At 38.3% G+C, this 23,928-nt stretch overlaps 1 protein-coding gene across 2 annotated transcripts; it reads right to left on the reverse strand.

Moving 5' to 3' along the window:
* Positions 1-419: 419 nt before the first annotated feature.
* LOC110040172 (uncharacterized) lies at positions 420-23,902 on the reverse strand. Of its 2 annotated transcripts, XM_020745367.2 has the most exons (12): positions 23,804-23,902; positions 21,614-21,688; positions 17,391-17,498; positions 16,610-16,654; positions 15,179-15,266; positions 13,366-13,395; positions 9,959-10,104; positions 7,118-7,349; positions 4,810-4,962; positions 3,881-3,944; positions 3,135-3,176; positions 420-2,333 (listed from the first exon to the last, which is right to left on the reverse strand). In XM_020745367.2, exons 1-12 carry the CDS (start codon positions 23,874-23,876, stop codon positions 915-917), a joined length of 2,475 nt encoding a protein of 824 aa, XP_020601026.2. In that variant the 5' UTR covers positions 23,877-23,902; the 3' UTR covers positions 420-914. The 2 variants fall into 2 exon arrangements, with proteins under 2 accessions (XP_020601026.2, XP_020601024.2); XM_020745365.2 differs by lacking the exons at positions 15,179-15,266; positions 16,610-16,654; positions 17,391-17,498; positions 21,614-21,688; positions 23,804-23,902 and having other exon boundaries at positions 13,366-15,134.
* Positions 23,903-23,928: the final 26 nt, after the last annotated feature.

Raw genomic sequence — 23,928 nt, forward strand, 5'->3', positions numbered from 1 at the left:
TCCTCGCCCCCAGGATTTCGCGCGGCCATTTTTTTCTCGCGGTTTTCTTTCGCGTCACGCACGACGGACTAAGCGAAAGAGGGACTACTCGTAGTCTATGTAGATGAGGCTATAAGCCGGGACACTTATTATCGTGGCGGGTGGTGAAGGCTTATAATTGGAGTTTTATGGATCCAGCCGAATTGTCGCAAAAATTTACATCTTTAAACTCAAGCAAGTCATGTCTTCAGGGTGTCGTTCTGATCAATCAGTTTCCATGGTAACTGAATAAGACCGAAAAACGCAACATGTGCTGCTTGATTGTCAAGTGATAAAACGCGGGCTGCTTTAAAAAACTTTACACGTTTTAGACATTTTAATCAACCACAACATCAATATCAACAACACCCTCGATGCCATAGCGCACGTTACTTCAGAAATTGACTCTAATTTAGGCTTTATTACCATTTTTCCTTACAACTTTTGGTGATTATCTTTTCCGTTTCTTGGCACGTTTCACACCAAATGTCAAAGATCTACCAGTTTAAGCTCAAAAACGTAAAAGGGTATAAAGCAAAATCACTGTCGCTTAGCAAAAGATCACTCAGTGGAAAGTTGTACTATTGTCTCGTAACGCCAAACGTTCATTAAATTTTTGGTACTCTGTGTTCCAAAAACATAACATGTTCTGGTAATCACGTGGTCTGCCCTTTCAGCCAGTAATGACGAGAGAGGCAAAACCAGTTATCTGTTTGCTCTCTTGTGTTCCTTGGGAAAGTGAAGCTACACATTATCAAACGAAATAATTTTTTAGCCTATTGTTCAAGCACACTTCAGCGTCATGTCCTAAAATAAGTCTCCTTTGCATTTCATTGAATGTTTTACAATGATATATAGACTTAGGGTATTATCACAAATATTAACAGTCCACTCCTTCAGCTCGTGCTATCGCGGTTTCTCTGTTTCTCAGCCCTGTTTTCTGATGGAGTGGAGCTTCTGTTGCGATGATGACGATGATGATGCCGACGATGACGATGATGATGATGATAATGACGCGACTTCCGGTTCTTCTCATTAGAAGGGTTCCTGCCACTCTCAGCACTCCTACTGCGGCTGCGCTGAGGACGGTCAGTATTACTAACATGGGTACCCTGACGTTTAACCCCACCCTGCCCCTCATGGGCACTACGCCTCACCTCTTGCTCACCATCGCTGTCGGAGCTATCACTGTTTGTATGTGATTTATCTTCTTTAAGGCAAAGCCTGTTGCGTGGAATGAAATCTTTGTCACTCTCAGCATATTCTCTGTGTTTTTCAGCAAGTTTATCCAAGTCGTTTGATCTGCCTGCATGACTTGTTTTGTCATCTTCAGTTAAAGACCTGCATGTGTTATTATCTTCTTCGTACTCACGAGTTATACTTCGTGAATTCCGATCAGCGCCGTTGGACTGCAATCTCGTCATTGTGCTCTCTTCTTCTTCAAAGTTGCTTCTTTTTCTCTCAAAGCGAATAATCTTTTCATTTTCTTCCTGTCCTTCGCTATCACTGCTACCAGTCGACTGATATTTAACTCGCTTCTGGTTGGTCGTGTTTCTGTCAATGTTATTGTTAGATGGCTTTGGATCACTCGGTTTTCTAGCTCGTAGTCGATAATCAACAGAGGAAGTCATTTTATCGTCTTTACTTGGTTTTTCTTCAAAGGCTCGTATTGTTCTGGGTGTCGGCTCGTTGTCTTTGTCACTACTTTCGCCTCTGTTTCGTTCCCACAGAGTTTTGCTTGTCGTTAAACTCTCGCGTCTTTCACCATCACGAAATGTTCTTTGTAACAATTCTTGGTCCACCTGGGTCTGTACGTCAATGCTTGTTTCAGGAGACATGGAGCGTACTCGTCTTCGAGGAGACCTCGATCGCCTTGGAGGAGACTTCGATCTTCTCCGTGGAGACTTCGGGATTTTTCGTGGGGACTTCGAGCTTCTTCGAGGAGACTGCGATCTCCTCGAGCTTCTTCGTGGGGACTTCGAGCTTGTTCTTGAGGACTTTAATTTCCTTCGTGGAGACTTCGAGGTTCTCCGCGGAGATATCGATCTCCTTCGTGGAGACTGTGACCGTTCTCTTGAAGACCTTGAACGTTTGTGTGGTGATGCCGACGGTTTTTGTGGTGAATCTGAACGTTGTCTTTCAAACGATGCGACTCTTCTGCGTGGAGACCTGGGCCGGCCACGTGGGGACCTTGAACGTTCTCGTGGAGATCTCGCGAGTCGTGGAGGAGATGTTGAGCGCCTTGGAAGAAAACGACGCCTCGTGTTGTTACGGGATTCGTTCGGAGGTGAGGATGGTGGGGGCGTGCGATATCGCTGAAAGAATTAAGAAAACAAACATTGTTACCGGGATGGCCTCCGTTAGGTCATTCAAGACATTTTGAGTTTCCTTTCACAGTGATCACACAGTGAACATAATGACCTTGGTTAGCACTAAGTATATGTAAACCAGACATAGTTAATCGATAAACCGATAATCGATAACAATCGAATCAATCAAAGATTGATAACGATTAGCGATAGCCAAATTGATGAAAAAAAGTTGTGAGTTCAATTGTTATCGATTGCCGATAGTAATCGATAACGATTTATTCATCGATTGGTATCCATTGATATTGTCAAGCAACTGAAACAACGAGCAGAAACACTTTGGGTTTTACATCTTTCTCTTGTAGTTTACGACACAGGAAGAAGCTTAGGCCAGAGTAGCAGTGTAAAACCCTCCAGTCTCATTGGAGCATTGACATTTAGATGAAGCAAAATAAACAACAGAGTCAGTGTTCTAGTGATTTCAATTATTTGCATTGGGAAACAAACGTAAGCCATCTTTGAAAAGTCTGGAAAAATTGATGTATGGTTAAATGGTTATTGTCGATGTTTTTCAATCGATAACAATCGATATTCCTAAAGACAGGAATTATTGATTGTTAGCGATTTTTTCAATCAATAGCAATCGATAAAATTTTTTACTTTCACTTCGATCGTTATCGATTGCAGATAACAATCGATAGAAATCAACGATTGATATTGATTGAATCGATTTGTTTGCGATATCGATTTTTATCGATTGACTAAGCCTGATGTAAATCAAGGCATAAGAAATGACAAGATCCACACCATGTTTCCCCTTCCTCTCAGAATCCTACCAGACTTGGAAATCTGTAAATATATACAATCAAGATCAATATTCATCTGTGGACCAAAAATGCTTAAAACACTGGTGGGTTTTATTAACATATATATCTTTTAACCGGAACAAGACCGTCCAAATTTCCAAGACTTTCTTTCATACCAACTCCGATAGTTTTGAAAAATTTAACTTAATCATAAATATAAGCATGCCTTCGAGCCTAGTGGCCTGTCAGGCGGTTTCAATTGTATGGAGGGACTAGGGGGGAATATTTCTAGTGTTCCTACTCCCCCCTGGATGGGATGCTAGTCGATCGCTGGGTTGACCCCCAGCAAAAATTCGCCAGTAGCCATTTATACACTTGGGTGCAGAGAACCATAGCATGGGTACGTTTAGTGGCTATTTTCGACCTCAGATGTATTCCAATTCATTTTGTTCATAATTTGGCTTTCTGGTTAAGTCAAGGGTAAGGCGGTCTGCGCCACCCTCTGGATTGAAAGGAATGGGTTCATACACTGGCCAGGGTCAGTGTTCTATGTTCTTGAGCAGGACACTTTACTCTCACAGTACCTCTCAGTAGCTGTTAATCGAGCAAATATTCCATCCATTGAAAAAAATTTCTATTTTCGGCTTCTTTCATTTAAATCTGACATTACATCATTTTATTAATGATGACCTCTATCAAAAGTGCGCATGTGAAGCTCAACACACTTTCTTGTATCTGTATACATACCCTGGTCTTTCTTGAAGTCTCTTCAGGCGGAGCTTTGTATCCTGCTGCTGGAAGGTTACTTGTGCTGTTGGAAAAATAAAAACATTGTGTGAACGTTTCACTAATGGCTCATCAGGCTGGTACTTAACTCCTGTTTCTGTTGAATGAAGGGGTTTGAAGTATTGCCACCCCTCCCCCTCCAAATACAAGCAGTGTTAGTTCACCTCCGGTTACTGCAAGTATTTTACCAGGCACCAGTCAAAATCTCTATGCCTGGGTATCCTGTGTAAGAGACACGGGCATATACTTCTGACACAGGAAAAGAAAAAAGACACAAGGACTTCAAAAAATATATATTTTCCTTTTAATTAGAACACTTTTAAATTTTGAAACAGGAGATAATATAAAAAATCAAAAATTAAAAGTGGTACATCTGCTGAGTGGCTATTCATCCACTTTATTCAGACTGAATTGGAAGAGTCAACTCTCAAAACTGCTGACTCCATGTAGTAATGTGATTTGTTGTTTTTTTGTGATGGGAGGAAAAGTGGAAAATGAGAAGAAAATCTTCTTTAATAAGAAAAAGAACCAAAAACAAACCTAACCAGCATATGATGCCGTGTCCAGGATTCAGACCTTGGCCACACTTTTCCCACAGTGTAGTGTTGTGGCAATGTGTAGTTCCAGAAAATATCCATACCTCCCCCACAAAAGGGATTTTTTTCTATGACCCCCCCCCCTCCCCCGCTCAATAAAGCTTCACACATTTCTTTAAATATTTTGGTCTAACAGACCCCCCAATCCCCCAGGAAATTCCAATCTCTTCTGTGAGGGGGGGGGGGAGAGGGGGTAATGGATATTTTCTGGAACTGCACAATTTAACAAACAAACAAGCAGTAATTCATGTTTCATTTATCAGTATTCTTATGGAGCATGGTAACTTCACAAACCTATTCTTTGCCTCTTCAAGCCTCTTCTTCCTTACAGGGGAGGGGGTGCGACTTCTTCTCAACAGGAAGGAGTTATTAGGTACATCTGGAACCTCATCCGCGGCAACTGTACTGACGGGTTCAGGGATCTGCTCTGATTTCTCATTACCTGAGCTGAAAATAAAAATATCTTCTGTTGGCTTAACTTTCATTCAATGGTGAAGTCACCCAGTCTTAGCTTGGTAATCAATAAAAATACATTGACCACTCCTATCTTGATTGGTAAGATTTCAAGAACAGTAACTGACTGTGTATTAACAAATGCAGCTAAATGTGCATGTACTATAAATCACTGTTAATCACCATGGAGGAGGAGAGGTTATTACTTCAAACATGTCTAAGAGGGGAGCTCAATAGACAGGAAGGTTTATTGGTGTGCCCTACTGGTCAGGGTGTGTGGAGGTCCCCTCCCAGGTTCAAAACCTCATCCCTTCTGCTGGATGGATTTGTGTTGGGTGGTTCCGAGTTCAACTCCTCCACACTTTGTAAGTAGCTGCTTAGCCTCCAAACATTTGTTTTTTAGGCAATTTATGTTCAATTTACAACAATTGTTTCTTGATTTAGTTTCCCCATTTGGCCAAGCAGTGCCAAATACATGTACCATGACATGCAAATAAAGTGATTTAATTTTGTTCATTTTTCAATTCAGGGAAATACCTGTGAGTTAACAGTTTCAGTGACTCTTTTCATATCATACTGTACTTTGATCAATGAAGTGTTATATTTGTGGATTAATAATGATCATTAAAGAGTACAAGTGTGGTAATGTTTTCTCCAAGGGCCACAGTTAGTGATTTAGTTTCCAGACTGGTGCCATAAAAAATTGTGCAGTCTGTCACTCATTGTTTTGGTTCAAGAGGAAGTTGGACTGGCTTCATAGAATACAAAGAAGGTCTAAGAAACACCTTGTGATGCATACATGCTGTGGTTTTCCTTGCACTGCTCCTTACAAAGTCTATTGTTTGCTAGCAACTGTTTAGCTAATCCAGTGAAACCCGTTATGCAATCACCTTCATGCCATACAATGGTACTCAAATTGAGGATGTATTTGTCTTACAGGAAATCTTAAAGTATCAGTATACCTCCACTGACATGAACAAATTCTTGTGCGCAGCCATTGAAAATATACGCCTATAAATTATACATTTCCTGAAAGCTTAATAAATGTGGAAATCAATTCTGTTTGTGTGTTCTTTTCATACCTAGCCTGCGAGCAGGCTCACACTGGAGCACAAGCGCATGTGGCTTAACCGTGTGCATGAAATCGAATGCTAAAGCCGCGAGATGAGAAAGCAAGCCTGCTCTGATCTCTGCAAATTTTTCATTCCCACCCCAGAAACCGCAGACAAAAATAAGCCAACTAATTTTCACCGGAAGAACGAATTTTGGCAGCTCAGATTTCTCGGGAAAATTGCAAATCTTTTTCATAGCAACATGCAGGCGCAATATTGATGATATCCATTGTTGTTCTGCTGAAGAAAAACCGCCAAAGTTAACGTCTAGCAAGGACACACACTTGATTACAAGTGATTTTGCTTTGGCAGTCTGGTCTTTGATGAAGCTGGTAAACGGGCAAATGCCTTCCTGTTGTTTTGTTACCTACTTGCAATCATGTACGTTTGTATCATTTAACTCTTCCCAAGTACGTCTTGATTCATTAACATACTTTCAACTGCTATTTCCTGCTCCCTCTTTAGTTTGAAATTTAACGAGAAATAGACTGGAACTGTGTTAAAACATCAGTAATACGCACACTCAACTCATCCTCTGACTCCAGATGTGGACGACTTATTTTTTATTGTGAGAACGTGTGGTAAATTACCAACTCCATGGGGATCTAATCGTTCCTCTTCAAACATAATAGATCAACAGTTTTCTCGCCTTTCCCGCTTTCCGACCAATGGTATTTCACTTTGCTCAGGCGAAGCAGAAATGAAAAAATTTCAGAAATCAAGGCGGGCTCACTCTCTTGGCACCTCTTCACCAGACTCCCTCCTGCCGGATCACTTTGCTCTTTGCTGCTCGCGCACGTGACTCCAAGGTGAGCCTACTCGCAGGCTATACCATTCTAAAGTTTGCTGTTCAAGCTTTAGCTTATTACTTAGTAAGAAAATCAAATGGAATAGAAACTCTTGGTAAAAACTTTCATGTACACGCCTCCTTTCTGGAAATTCTTTAAAATGCAGAAGAATCACCAATAGACATTTGGAAATAGAGATTTACAATGAAAATCAAACTTCTTTTGGTCAAGTGGAAAGGTATAACAAACCTGTCTTTAATTTCCTTATTTTTCTTATCTTTTGTCTTCTTCTTCTTCTGTTTTCTTTCTGCAGAATCTTTCTTGCGTTTTTCTCTTTTTTTCTTCCTTGTTCGTTCCTTCTTCTTCTGACTCTCATCTGAAGAGGACCTGCTGTCTGACTCTGTATCAGACTCTGACTTAGAATCAGAACTGGAATCTGACTGCTGTTCCTTCTTTCTTTTTTTCGTTTCAGCTTTCTTTGCTGTGGAGAAAGGGATTAAAAGCATTGAAATATTAATAAAATTGAACAACAGGTCAAACCTGCATAAATGTTGACAAAGGCATTCAAACTCTCACACAGTCACAGGTTATTAAGTTAATATATATATATATATTTTTTTTTTTGATCTTGCATCTCATCTGTAAATATACAACCTGCAAAATGAAACAGACATGTTAATTGCGCCGCAATTTAGGCGAAGCAGTGTTTCTGGGTATTTCTTTTGATATCACCGAGACATTGACTTTTAAGAAAATTTCAAGGATATGATTGTATTCTATAACTATTAAGCTTTCAGAAAATGAATACATGTAGGTTGATGGGGTTTTCTTTCAAAGAGTCAGCGTAAGAGCGCGATTTCCAAACACTGTCAATCCACCTATCATGATACCTTAAATTACATAAATGTCCCACGGACTTTTGTCCACGATTGTCTGATTTTCAGGTCTCATGGAAAAATGCAAAATTACGATGGTTTTTAACCCTAAATGCATTTAGAACCAGAAAATGTGAACATCTGAGATTAGAAAGGCATTTCTAAGAGCTTCTACACGGCTTCTTCTGTATTTTTCAATGGTTTTGGACCCACCGAGAAAGGTGCTGATCTCAAATAATGTAGAAATTTTTGTATGTGATAACAGTGATAAAATTATGGCGTCACTTGATTTGGATACATAACAAATTATTACAGCGCATTTCAGTGAATACAAAGATACTGAGGCCCTATACTCTTCGGGTAGTGACATCAGCATTCATTGGTCATCACACAGTACTCAGCAGTGAAGAAAGACAACGTTAACTCAATTTTCTCAAAGTATCAACTAAGAAAACCAGTGAAAATATTTTTCAACACGAGATGTATGGTACTTTTTCGAAATTATTTCATAAAAGTCATCAGAGCACGCTGGCAGTGAATGTAACAGTACTCACTTGATTCAGTGTCGAAGAGTTGACTTAACGATGAAAAGTGAGTACCGTGTTTGCAGAGCTCAAAATTAAGTTTTTCCGAGCAATAAAGGTGTAGAAAGATCGATTGCCAAATGCAGTTCACTTCAACATTCTTAAATGTGAGCTTTTGGAAATAAGTAGGCATATTTTAAGGTTTTAAAGTGAGTACTGTTGCTGAGAACTGTTGAGTTATGTAAATAAAGGGTGACCAACTCATTGTGCACAACATTAAAAAATGTCACACAACATTATTTTGTAAACAAATAAAAGGAAATGACTTCCACTGCCTGGAAACAACTTTCAAATATTTGGATCAGTACCCTTTGGATGAAATTATATAGTTTGCGATGCCCGCTCACTGCATGTATCACATATTAATGCTACTGATGACTTTTTGCACGATTTCCCAGGATGAAAGCTTTCTGTTTTTCTTAAAAAAGAAGACTTTTGCTCCCTGTTAAACAGAAATTCTTGTCATATGCACCATGATTTAAAATGCCCACTGCTGCCTTCAGTGTTAACCATGTTTGTCATTTCAAACACTGCTCATGTGAGTATGACAGAGAACAAATTCATATTTACACCTCATGTGGGGAAAAGTTGAAAAGGAAAAAAAGGGTTAATAAACCACAAAATAGCTCAAAAATATTCATTGTATTCCGATCTATTCACAGAGTTGAGAAAAAACACATTTAGAATGTGAAAAACCAATGAAAAGTGACATTTTATTTCTCAGCTGAAATTCAGGCAATCAAGGACAAACGTCTTGGGTCAAATTTGCACTTTTGCAAACAAGCTAGACGTGAATACAACTTTACCTGCCTAACCTCTGAAAGCAGTGCTTTTTCCAAACTTCAGTAGTAAAACACAGATAATTCTTTAAATTATGTTAGTGTCCCAAGGACTTTTGTCCACAATTGTAAGTAAGGCAATGATCAATGAACTGCTGCATAAAAATATTACCAAAAAACCTCATTGAAGAGTAGCAAAACTGAAATGAAAATTCATGCTATTTCTCCTTTGTAATCTGACAAAACCAGATACAGGCTGTGTTTACATGAACATAATTACACTCGTATTTTTGTGTTCCCAGGGTCATAGCAATCATACGCTCATATGCATAATTGTACCTCTTTAAATCCAGAAAAAATAAATTTGTAGATATTTATCAGCGAAAAGCCTCCATGAAAATTAAATCAGCAACAGTATCTAGTCTCTCCTGCTAAACCTATTATCAATAATCCCAAAGGTTGATATATAAACATCATAAGTTGCTAATACCCAATGTTTTTCAATGTTTTAATTTATGAAACTGTTCCCAGGAAAAAAGAGGAAGTAGCATTTCCAAGCACCTGAAAATAAAAGTATAAAAATACTCTACGAAAAATGCACACTATGCCCTTGGTTTCCTTGACCTTGTATCATGGTAAAATGACACCAAGGTTGAATGATGAAAGCAAAACATAAAACGAGAAAAAGGGTGTCTGTCAACAAGTACAGTGTATAATGCCCCATCAGGATGGTGTTTATCTCTGGGTTCCATAATATCAAGTAACTAGAAGAATTTCTATGCAAGTTATAAAATTTCTTATTTAAGTTAGTTTACTTTATCTGGGAAAATATTACAATAATATTATTCTTACCTTTAGCCTTGGCTTTCGGAATAAGCTCCCCACAGTTGCTGATCTTGACATCAACTTGGGGTCGGCTTTTGTCGTCAACTCTTTGATTCTCTATTTCTGAAACCACCTCTTGTCCTTGTAGTACATGACCAAATATCACATGGATCCTAAGTGTTCAAGAAATTGCCGTATTATACATAATGTACCCTGATATAACGTAAGAAAATAACACTGACAGCAGATTATCTTGTTTTTCATACAGGCTCCAGCAAAATCTACACTGTAAACAGGTTAAGGCTTATCTGAAAATAATTTATTGCACCTTGGCTAAGAGCTCAACAGAATGCCCCCAGGTGCAGAAGGCTTCAACATCCCAGGAGCTTAAACAATGTCTTAAAAAGAAATTTGTACTTGATAAAGAGCTTTAACCAAACCACAATGTCAACAGAAAGGAGAACACTACCAAACAAAAGGTTTTAATTAATAAGTAGAACAATGGCTGTGCACATGCCTCAGAAATTTTCGTGCAAAAACGTGAAAAGAAAAAAGTTCTGCATATTTTGGAGAATGCGAATGATGGCGGCTAATCTTTGCGTATTTTCATTTGGACTTGAATGCTGGCGTTATATACAGTTGGCTTGGGTGAGTTCTAAGACCAGTAGGTGCATTGAACAGAGCAAGACAATTGAAGGGGTGAGTGCAAAACCATGCTAAGTGACGATTTGGGTGAAAAAAAAATTTTTCGCAAAAGGGCTTGAATTCTTGCATGTGGTCTTCAATGTAATAGAAAAATGTGGTCCTGTATTTTTGTCGCTGGTTTTTGCTTCGTTTATAAAGATGCCGCTAGGAAAACCGAGTGGTTTTTCTTCATACGCAATATCTCGAAAACAAAGCGAAGCTTAGCAGAAAAACTACAGGACATTGTTAAACATACCTAAACAAAACTGCATGCGAAATTTGGAGCGTTTTCGACAAAGTTCACTTTTGACTAAAATACCTAGCGCCCTTTTCCTGCTGAGGTCTTCAAATAAACGAAGCCGGACCTTTGTTATGATAAACAGAGCCGATCCTTTGTTATAATGGCCAAGCCAAGCCAAGCCTTTGTTATAAGTCAAAGTCTCGCCTCGGTTTATCATAACAAAGGATCGGCAAGCCGCGTCCGCAAGGACTTTGATTTCACTTAGAAAGCAGCAAAATGTCAATTTCATGCAACGTATAAGCTCAAAAATGTTGATTTTAGGTCCAAAAAGGTTTAAATGTTGATTTGACGTTAATGCGTGACAGCAAGGAGGTTGATTTCTCTTAGAAACGAGCAAAATGTCAATTTCACGCAACGCATAAGCTCAATGATGTTGATTTCAGGTCTAAATAGGTTAAAATATTGATTTGACGTTAACACGTGACGGCAAGGAGGTTGATTTCACTTAGAAACCAACAAAATGTCAATTTCACGCAGCGCATAAGCTCAATGATGTTGATTTCAGGTCTAAATAGGTTAAAATGTTGATTTCACGTTAATGCGTGACGGCAAGGATGTTGGTTTCACTTAGAAACCAGCAAAATGTCAATGTCACGCAGTGCATACGCTCAATGATGTTGATTTCAGGTCTAAATAGGTTAAAATGTTGATTTCATGTTAACGCGTGACGGCAAAGATGTTGGTTTCACTTAGAAACCAGCAAAATGTCAATGTCACGCAGCACACAAGCTCAATGATGTTAATTTCAGGTCTAAATAGGTTAAAATGTTGATTTCACGTTAACGCTTGACGGCAAGGATGCTAGTTTCACTTAGAAAACAGCAAAATGGTAATTTCACGCAACTTATAAGCTCAATGATGTTGATTTCACGTGAAAACGCACTATAAATAGGGCTGACAGATTAACAGATTAACCCTTCTCCGCAACGTACGGGTCTCCATACATCTGCATGTCCGCTGATCCCAGAAGCTCAAAACACTACAAATCATGCCGATTTGAAATAAAATCAGCGCAACCTGGATCACAGATCTATGTTACAATCGATCGCTACTTGTTGGCCATTCTTATGTTTAAATAATCTAGTTACCAGTTCGAGAAACGTCCGCAGAACCTGATTGCAATGCATGCCGGGAAGGGTCTTTACACCTCGTGCGTGGGAAAACATGGCAGTCGATACAAGACAAATTTTATAAGTCTAAAACCAGTCCTCGCTTTCCAAACTTTGACGCTAGCAACGCTTGGCAAATGGGCCACGACTCACCAGAGGGTATGTTTTTTGGGCAAGAACTGCTCTTGGACTTTGCTGCCTGGCTTGATCTGACTTTGAACGCCGATAACACGATTACGGTATATCAGCTGCCTTCGAAGTTTCAGAACACATTTTGATTCTTTAAAACGTGCTGATGACTTACGGGTTTATCGAGACTTTATGATGCCTCTCAACCACCAGGCAGGCACACAAGGTACTTTAAAACAATGCTTAAGATATTAGTTGACAGAGCTCTAATGCGGCACATCTCTTTTTTGTTTGATGAATTTCGTTTGACTCTCGATCGATTCACGTGTTGTGCTCACGTCACTATACCCGACGTAAACAATCTGTTCCCAGATTTCCGCTGTATATATGCTGTGAGATTTGATTTTGACTTCTTACACTATAAACAGTCTGCCTGTTTGCTGTTCAACAAATAAACTCCTAAAGACATGGCTAGGAAAAGCCAAGTATTTTTGCATACGTTATAACTCGAAAACGAAGCAAAAACCAGCGACAAAAATACAGGGCTGCGTTTTTCTATTACATTGAAGACCACATGCAAAAATTCAAGCCCTTTCGCGAAAATTTTTTTTTTTCACCCAAATCGTCACTTAGCATGGTTTTGCACTCACCCCTTCAATTGCAAAATTCAAAGGTAAAATATAAATTCATTTTTACCAGGGGTTGTCCTTGGGGTCACCGTAGTCCTTGCTTAAGATTTCTACTGTTTCTTAAGAATCTTGCAATAATTGTGTACAGTTGGACCCTGCTAATTTAAACTTGGTTATATTGAATTCCCCCTTACATGTATTTCAAGCTCAGAACCATTTCCCTTGGATTGCCCTTTAGTAATTTACTATTGGCTATGTCTTACTTTCAAACTAATTTTTGTTTCCCCTGAGAGTTCAATATAGCTGGCTTTAATTATATATTTATTCAATGTTGACCAATTCATGTTGTTGTTGTTGTTGATGTTGTTAATCTTTTGTTCATTCTCATTGTCCTTAAGGGTATGATTTGCTTGAGCCTACAGCTGCATGGCTCCTCTCACAGGATAAAATTAATTTGCCCAAAGATTTTCTCTTGTAGAAAATGCAACTTATACTGTACAAATTAAGTAGCACCAAAGGCCTGAAATTCATGCAGAGAGTGAAATAATTCTTGAGAATATCTTTCTGTGGAGTGACACTTACCCATCAAGATGCGGAGTGGGCTGAGTTGTTCTGTGAAAGAAGAAATACATAATTATGTATATGCTAGCCTGTGAGCAGGCCCACACTGGAGCACAAGTGTGCACGGCATAGCCGTGAGTGCAAACGAAAAAGTGAGCCTGCTCTGATCCCTGCAAGTTTTTCATTTCCACCCTGGAAACCACAGAAGAAATAAGCCAATGAATTTTCACCAGAAGTATGAACTTTGGCAGCTCAGATTTCTCAGGAAAATTGTAAATCTTTTTCATGACAACAAACAGGTGCAATATCTGTTGTTGATAAAGTCTTGTTGAAACAAAACCGTCAAAGTTTATGTCTAGCAAGGACACACACTTGATTCCAAGTGATCTTGCATTGGCAGTCTGGTCTTTGATGATGCTTGTAAACGGGCAAATGCCTTTGTGTTGTTTCATTGCCCAATTGCAATCACATACGTTTGTAATATTTAACTCTTCCCATATGCAGTTGGCAACATGACAAGTATGTCTTGATTCATTAACATACATTTACTTTCAACTGCTATTTCCTGCTCTCTCTTAAATAGTTTGAAATTTAACGAGAAATAGACTGAAACTTTGCTAAAACATCAGTAACATGCACACTCAACTCTTCCTCTGACTCCAGAATGTGGATGACTTAAACATGTGGTAAATTACCGACTCCATGGGGATCTAATTGCTCCCCATCAAACGTAATAGATTGACAGTTTTCTCACCTTTTCTGATTTTCAACCAATGGTATTTCACTTTGCTCAGGCGAAGCAGAAATGAAAAAATTACAGAGATCAAGTCAGGCTCACTTTCTTGGCGCCTCTTCACCAGATCGCTTTGCTCTTCACCGCTAGCGCATGTGACTCAAAGGTGAGCCTGCTAGCAGGCTATATGTATGCATATGTTATACTTACAGTAGAGGAGGACCATGTTTAATATGAAGCAAATCAGTAAAACTGCATCTGTCAAAAACTTAGAATGATTCCAAAGTTTGGATCGAATTAGGGAAAATGGCCATTTTGTAAGGGCTTAAAAGCCACACAAAATGCCATGTAATGTCAACTAATAAGATGTGCCACGGACAAAACAAAAAATCCAAGTTGGACATCCTTTTCCTTCTACCACATCTATAGATCTATTGTTTCTGTCTTTTTGTGGTTTTTGACTTTCGGCAGGAAGGAATTTGCCCAGAGTCAATCTGCCAGTGACAGTTCTCCAATAGAAACTCTTCTTCACCAGCGACGATAGCACAAAGTGTAACAAAAAACCTGTCTGCAACAAGTCCAAAATACTTGGAAGGTTTGCGCACAGAAGAATTCATGGAGGTGTTTAGACTTCTGGCCACAAAGGTCACCTTCAGGTCATCATTATTAATTCTTCTTCTTTAAAATTGATAACAAGAAATTGCGTGATTTGTCTATTGTAATCATTGTGAGTTATTAAAATTCTAAAAAGAATGCAAGTGCAATGCTGTTAATCATTGAAGAAGTTACTAATTAATTAGTGCATGCTTACATGTATTCACTCAAAACTGCACTTAAGACCTGGACACATGAGCACATATCACACAACATTTTTCATTTTCCTGAAATATTGCATCCAATATTGCAGCTGTAGCACAAGATTCTACTTCTGCAATATTGTGTGCAAAATCACATACAACAATTTCAGGGTTGGGCACAAAAATGCAATTTAGCCACTGCAAGCAAATATTGTACAAAGTGTGAGGGGTCTTGTCTCCAAGTTGTGTGATTACCTAGATAGACAATTCTACTTACATGCACATGTTTGATAGTGTTACTTACATAAAGAACTGTGATCCATTTGTATTTGGCCCTCTGTTGGCCATGGATAACAGCATCGGCCTCTCATGCTTTAGTTGAAAACCCTCATCTGTCAAAGTAAACATATTTCAGAAAATTATGCAATTCATTAGTCATTTAATCATTGGAAAGAAATTTGCATGCACACATAGCATCAGTTACATGAACAAGTTACATGTTAAACTGGGTGTGTTTAAAATACAAAATGACAAAATGATGAAGTGACACTACAGTTAGCCTAAATATCACTGACTCGAGTCAGTGGTTAGTTCTCAGGGTTCACCCTCACAGACACTCATATCCTACATTGACTCTTATGCTAGTACCATTTCATCATTTTGTCATTTCATGTTTTTAATTACCACCTTGGGTTTCTGTAGCATAAAGCGAACATGAAGCAATGAGGAATATTGTTACCCTCTTTAGACTGATGCATTGAGGGTAGTCCCAACCGAGCTCAACCACCACCAACCTTCCAGGATCCAAAATAAATAAATAATAGTGATTGGATCGAGTGGAGTACAATTTAGGGAGTAATCACGCGAGTAATTTCAAAATTGGACGAGCATGAAGCGTGAGGCCAATTTGAAATTACAAGCACAATTACTCCCTGAATTGTACAACACGAGGTCCAATTACCAAATTATTAATTAAATCTATGACAAATTTCGGAATTAAAAATGTCTTTTGAGAACTTCTTTTGAGCAAAAATGTCTGCAGCGCCTTTCATAAGTTTTGAAAACTGTACAAAACATTGTGAAGGAAGCCATTTAAGCGCACGTAATTCACTTTAACTGAGGCAATTGTCTCCACTCACTTGTTACTAGCAAAGGCCCTGTTAAGTACATAGAGGATATTACATGGCTGCATGGACATACGAAATTTATCTTCAAGTGTTAAAAAAATATTTCACAAGTGAACATAGCGAACAAGCGAAATACTTTTCAACACAAGAAGAGATTTTTTATATCTCCAAGCAAATTGTAATTTTCTTTGTGTTATATAAAATTTTCACAACACATAACAATGCCTTTGGCAATTTCCGAAGATTTCCGACCACTTTTCAAAGATTTCCGAAGATTTTCCAAAATTTGTCTGAAGGCCAGATGAATGTTTCCAAACATTTTCCAAAGATTTCCAAACATTTCCCATAAATTTCCAAAGATAACAGAAGATTGCTGAAGACTTCCGAAGACCTAAAATACCGAATATCCGAAGATCCGAAGATGTTTCAATCATGTGCCAACAAATTTAAGTGCAGTTAAAGGGAAAAAAATGATATCCTCACATGTGTGGATAAAAATGATATCTTCGCATGTAGGATATTGTTTATCAATTTGCTACCACTCATTATACCACTACCTTTTATACAATAAATGAATCTTAAGTTTATATGCAAATTACACAACTGACCATTGAATGTGCCTCCATAAATGGATTCTCCTCCAGTACCATTCCCTATAATAAACAGAGAAATAATCCTTCAATAAAGTAATTACATAACCATTTTTAGTCGTCAAGGTATTGTTTAGAGTTGCACTCAAAGAAGTAACAAACAAACAAACATTGCCATGTCCATTTTAAAGTGGTGTCTTTAAGGTTTCAAATAAAGCTTGAAACACTCCCAGATAGGTCTCCGTTAGCGATTTAACTATTGAAAATGTTGTGACGAGAATATACATGTATTACCTTTCCATATGGGAGTCTCCTCTCCTTGGGCTTTCATATCATTTTCCCATGGCCATCAATTTGCAATTTACCTGTCTCGTTACCTCTCTTGACCTGAATTTGCCAAGGCATTCTACTACTGTACATGTACATGTACCCGTTTTTCAAACCTCATCCAAACTCATCAGGACTAAATGAGCGTGGAAAAGGTGCCTGTTAAGCTCTCGGCTGTTAAGCTGGACTGTTCACTGGGACCAAAAAAAGTTGCCATTGTAGAGAGGTGGCTGTTAGAGGAGGTCCAACTGTCTTACCACAATCTTAGTTACATAAGGGAAGGGGCAGATCAGGAGCAAAGCCTTTGGACGCACCATAAACATGATGCAACAAAAGCATAATGGCCTGACCTCAGTGGGAGAGCTATAAACTCAGGGGACCCCTGCAAAACCACCCCCATATCAACAGAAAATTTGCTAACCAGCAGTTGTTTCAAGTTTAACTAAATTACATTTAGTCACATAGGACACACCTTTGGTGAAATCTCCTCCTTGAATCATGAAATCCTTGATGACACGGTGAAACTGCGATCCCTTGTAATGCAATGCCTTGCCTGAAACCTTGCTTAGGCCTTTTTCTCCTAAAAAAATCATATTAAACCTTTGACCTTAACAGGTAACAATAATAATTATTAAGACTTAATCCCAAAGGCAACAATAAACCCTTCCATGTGTTATCAAGGCTAAAAAATCTTAGATTTCAGCAATGAAGCTGATGTTGAACAATACACCTACATACACCAATACTTTTAGTAGCTACATTTAATTAAGAGTGCCTGCCTGTAGAAATCACACAAATTCTTAATTTCGCGGCAAGGGTCGAAAATTCGATTTCGCTCATATTCTTATGGTAGATAGGCTAGGGCATGACAAAAACTACTGGATAGTTTTTTTGGCAAAATATCCTTTTATTTCAAAGAAATAGGCAAATTACCAAATTCCGTTAAAATCGTCATTTGACGCACCATTTTATTAAGCAAGTTTGAGAGCCTCGCATGCAAAACCACCTCATTCTTCCGTCTTCAAAACACTCAAATATTTTTCTTGCAATGTTTAAATGTGTACTGGGTTGATTTTAGGGAATGTTGCGTTGTCTTTTTGGATGCAAAATAATTAAATTTCAAAGGCATGTATTTCATTCACTTAAAAGTACTTCGTGAATATAGTTAATTTTCACCATGTGCGAAACCTTCAAATGGATTGAGCTTCTGGTGGTTGAATTGCAGAAGGATGGTCTACCGATTCCTGTGAAAATTTCTTTGGGCAAATGGTTGTGAGCGACGCGAGAGCTTTTCAAAGTACGTTAAAAATGCAAATATTTGACCATCCGTCGTCAAATTTCAATTTACGGGTTAGACGTATATGTTAGCATGCGCCACATGACTTGACCTATAATAAGTTGAAATAGACACAGAGCTGATAATTTTGAAGTGTTCTAACCTTATTTGTTGTAAAAGGTAGGTCCAAAGCCGATTTGACGTGTTTCTAGTCGATCTCTCACCATTCGTCGCACATAAAGCAGAAGTTTGCTTTTGTTTACACAAGGTTAACGTCCAATGTACATCGCCTACCGTCAACCTATTATTGGCCGAATACCATGAATCTGACCATCTTTCTGCGCATATGAACATCACTGCATCTAAGTCAAAAACGGCTGAGTCATTTGTTGATAGTTGCTTGCTTTGCACTGCGCCAAAATATTACGTTTGATCGATTGCTGACCATCGCTGATAAGCTTGTCGGCGCAGCACAATCTTACTGCCATTATTTGTTCGTCACGCAATGCTGTCACGACATATGCTGCACATTTTGAGCTATTTTGTATAGAGCACTCTCAGGATAAGTGAAACAATTTAATCATTGTTCATCTGTTTGTTCATATATATAATAATATGTGTATATTATATAATCGTATTCTATAGTGTGCGTGGCCTCGGTCCAAATCACGTTTGTTGTATGTTCTGATGTTTCAGACAACAGCTGATAAAGCTAGTGTCTGCACTCACTAGAATTTAAAAAAAATGGCCATAAACAAATTATGAGTCAATGAAGCAAGAACTAGCTGAAATAAAAATAGGAAATCACAACGTGTCTAATTCGTGAGAAAAACAGACTAAATTTAATTAATAATTACGTGAGTAAATAACCCTGGCCATGCCATTTTACGTAAAAGAATAGGCTTTGTCAATAATTTAACTATAAAACATTGTGACAAGACAAAAGTTAAAACCATCACGGTTAAAAAGTGATGTGCAAGTGATGGCACCTCTAATATCGTGGCACCACTACCATTTAAAGATCAACAATTAGCCAACTCAGTAAAAAGAGAGATGCAAAATCTGAGCGCAAAAATTGGAGTACAAATAAAGCCTGTCTTTCAATCAAAAAAAAAAAAAAAAAAGATCAGTCAAGTCCTCGCCCCGAAAGAGAAGAAGCCGCCGATTGTCAACAATCAGTGCGTGGTCTACAAATTTCAATGTGATCTGTGCGACGCAGATTATGTCGGGTACACAACCCGACACTTGCGCCAACGCATCAGCGAGCATAAACATTCTGCAATTGGAAGACACTTGGAAGACCATGGCCTATCGAAGTCTGATTTGAAGGACAAACAATTCTCGATTTTGAGGAAATGTAGAACGAAGTTTGACTGCTTAATATTCGAGATGTTGTTTATTAAGGAGCTAAAACCTGGGCTAAATACCCAGAAGGACTCAGTTCATGCTAAACTGTTTACGTGACACTGCGTGTAAATATTTCTCGCATTTAATAGTGTTTTATTTCAGTCTCTAAGGATTTGTTTTGTACAATTATATTCAAATAACATTTTCTTATTCATTTTGACTTGAAAATGATGTTGAGTCAACGTCGAAACGTCGTCGCTTTTTAGAGTTTTTCTACAGTTTTTAGAGTTTTTAACCGTGATGGTTTTAACTTTTGTCTTATTGCATGCCATTTTATTTGGCGTATTTTGTTTGCTGAGTGGCGAGGCATTGGTATGTTTGTAACAGAAAATAGAGGACTGTTGTCAATACAGTCCAAAATTATTGTCGGTAAAATATTGTAAATAAAACACCTATTGACCGGTTACCTCCGCGGCCACCATTTGGTCGTTCCGATATGGGTTTCATTATTGTCTTTACTCCTATTTTAAAGCGGCCACCCAAAATTTAAAAACTTTGTTTTGGAAAGGGCAATGGCAGATAAGAGTCTGAGATTGAAGGTACATGACAAGTGATAATTCAAACACACGTCTATCATGATTGTCTTGAATTGACTCCATGTTCACCAAGAACTTTACAACCTGATAGTGAAAAATTAAATATTCAAGGTACATCAACCTCTATTTAAGCGGCTAGCCCCATTAAGCAGTCACCACCCATTTCCCCGAGGGTAGCCCACTGTATTACATGTAAACCAAAAATAATTGCAAGGCGTGAAAAGATCTAGGTACGAGTTTAGCTATACAGTATTACGCAGGGCATGTAGGTAGCGGTGGTTAAGTAAAAGATAACAACAGGGGCAATGGTAAACTATTCATTCTTTTCATTTCTTAATTTAATCTCTTCCTACTCAACACGATTGTGTGCTCCCAGTGGTTCCAAGCCTTACGGAGCCTTACGTATTAGGACAGAAATTGTCCTACCCCTACCCCCTTAAAATGGGATGACAGCATTGCGTGACGAACAAGGAACCACTGTAAGCAAGGATTCAAGCCATCAAACCATGATGATCAAACGTAATATTTTGGTGTAGTGCAAAGCAAGCAACTATCTACAAATGACTTAGCCTTTTTTGACTTAGACGCAGTGGTGATCATATGTGTCGAAAGAGGGTCACAGATTCATGGTATTCGACCATTAAACAAGTTGACAGTTGGCAATGTACATCGGACTTATGCAAACAAAAGCAAACTTCTGCTTTATGTGCGACGAATGGTGAGAGATCGACTAGAAACACGTCAAATTGGCTTTGGACCTGCCTTTTACAACAAATAAGGTTAGAACATTTCAAAATTATCAGCTCTGTGTCTATTTCAACTTATTATAGGTCAAGTCATGTGGCGCATGCTAACATATACATCTAACCCGTAAATTGAAATTTGACAACGGATGGTCAAATATTTGTATTTTTAACGTACTTTGAAAAGCTCTCGTGTCGCTCACAACCATTTGCCCAAAGAAATTTTCACAGGAATCCGTAGACCATCCTTCTGCGATTCAACCACCAGAAGCTTAATCCATTTGAAGGTTTCGCACATGGTGAAAATTAACTATATTCACGAAGTACTTTTAAGTGAATGAAATACATGTCTTTGAAATTTAATTATTTTGCATCCAAAAAGACAACGCAACATTCCCTAAAATCAACCCAGTACACATTTAAACATTGCAAGAAAAATATTTGAGTGTTTTAAAGACGGAAGAATGATGTGGTTTTGCATGCGAGGCTCTCAAACTTGCTTAATAAAATGGTGCGTCAAATGACGATTTTAACGGAATTTGGTAATTTGCCTATTTCTTTGAAATAAAAGGATATTTTGCCAAAAAAACTATCCAGTAGTTTTTGTCATGCCCTAGCCTATCTACCATGAAAATATGAGCGAAATCGAATTTTCGACCCTTGCCAAGTTATTTTCCATTTTTATGGACAGGGACTCTTAAATACTTTCAATTCAAACTTCTCTTCTCCTCACCCGTACAAAGGGCTCTAAAATTGTCACAAGTCTTCGGACAGATGTCAGCAAACAGCTCAAAAATGACCCTGCCAACTGAGGAAAGAACAAATGTTAAAACACTTAAAAATATCTATTGGTGTACATTATAAAGCATCATTGATCTACACAGTGGCTAAGCTGTTATTGGACTAGAGGCTGGATCAAGTGTTCTAGGCTGAGGTCCAGGCCAAGAACTTTTCATTGTGTTCTTGGGCAAGATACTTAATGTTTACAGAGCATCTCTCCACTCAGCTGTATAAATGGGTTCTGATAATGGGTGTCTCGAAAACTCAGACACTCAGAGTCTCAGTGTGTTCAGGGTTGCCACACACCAGAACAAAAAAAAAAATCCCTGACTTTTCTCTGACTGTAAAGCAATTTCACTGACCCTGCAGGATGACTATTCTGACCATGGATCAACAAAAATAAGGATAGCTCAGATAATTTTTAAAACAAAATTGCCTTATCTATACAAAAACATCTAATAAAATAATTTGCAGCAACCTTGAGATAAAATTCCCTGACTTTTCACTGACTTTGAACAGGGATTTAGAAACTCCCTGACCTGATACAAAACTCCCTGACTTTTCCTTGACTTTTCCCTGACCTTGAATAAAATCTAATTTTCCCTGCCTTTTCCCTAACCGTGGCAACCCTGGAGCTTTTGAGACACCCAAGGGGTTCGAGTTTTTCAGGTCTGAGGTCTGAGTTTTCCAGGTCTGAGTTTTCCAGACACCCTTCTTCCCTTCCAGTCCATCTCATTCTTACCCAAACCCTATCAAATTTTAATAGGGTTGAGGTAAGAATGAGATGGACTGGCATCCCTCTAAGAAAGAAATACTCCTAATGGTAAATGCTTCAGAAACCTAAAGAAGATTAGGCAAGCATGGAACATTTCGGTCTATTGGTCATCGGCATTATTGCCATCATCTTATTGAATAATCCAAAATTTCTTTTGTTTTTGCTTTTCGTCATTCTAGTAGCCTGTTCTAGGTGTTCAGTTGGGGAGCAGCACAATAGAATGTATAACGTAAATGCATTCTTGTACATGCAATTCTGTCTCCAAAACATTTTATTTTCAGATGATTATCAACCAAACTTAATAACCTTGCAAAGTGCAACATGGGAATACAGAGAGAAGATATCCAGAAAAGGATAAGTCTGCTAAGGTTAACCAAATGGCTAGAACAGGAAAGGTAAGGAGGGGGACATTGGGGCACTTTGGTACTGGACAATTTTTGTTGCGGCATTTCGGTAATTTTAATCTCAAATTGTGGTATTACAGTATTCTCCGAACCTGTGGGATGCTTTTTTTTAGCATTTTGGATGGTATTAAAATTATCCTCCAACGTTTTCCAAGCATTTCCAGTTTCCAATCAGAAAAGGGTAAGTTATTTTTTGTTAATTATTAGCCAACATGCCAATGGATGTTACTTATTTTGTTTATTTTGTCTAAATCAAAAATTACAATGAACAATTTCCTAATAAAATTATTGTTATTTCCATGTTATTAATGCTCTAAACTTGACATACAGAGTAGCCTTTTTGGTATGACATTGAGTTTCAACTTGGTATTAAAGTGTTGCAGTATTTGGTGATTTTGTTTTGCGATGTTGCGGTGCTCAGAAGCCCCTAATGTTCCTCTTGGTAAGATGTTGCCAGGTTAGGCATAATCAGCTGGAATTGCTTAATGCTTCTTTTGTTTTACTTATAGCTTAACTAGATAGTTGGACATCTACATACAACTATTTAGACAAGTCACATAGGTATCGTTAACTTTCACACTAAATCTTTTTATCTTTGGCAAGCTATTCGTAACAAGTAAATAATGTTTGAGAAACTACGAAATCTGATGAAATCAGATTGCGAAGCTGGCAGAGAATACCATGGTAGGTCGATAGAGGGAGAAGTTAATGTAAAATACGCAGACGAGGTGCAGCTTGCTTATCAAAAATAAGACTCTTTTTTGTGTAAGTATACGATAATTGTAAAATTCTTCTAAGCAGCTGCATGTTCTTTGCTTGACAGCACATGAAAACTTAATCTGACGCGGAGGAATCCTAGCCAAATCTCAAGGCTTCAACCGATATTCTCTGCTTTTAAATAAAACAGATTTATCGAAAAAGAAGTCAAGATTATTTTGTAACCAAAATCTAGTAGTTATCTTACCTGGAGAGCCATTTATTTCCACATCAAAAAAGCACCTGGGACGATAGGCACCTTTCGCTTTAGGAACCGCCATATTGAATTATCTCCCTTGAAAAGACATATGGGATATTCCATTATGAAAAGTG

Source organism: Orbicella faveolata, unplaced genomic scaffold (assembly GCF_042242905.1).
Source record: "Orbicella faveolata isolate gen_17 unplaced genomic scaffold, um_ofav_v1 contig_13, whole genome shotgun sequence".
Classification (NCBI taxonomy): domain Eukaryota; kingdom Metazoa; phylum Cnidaria; class Anthozoa; order Scleractinia; family Merulinidae; genus Orbicella; species Orbicella faveolata.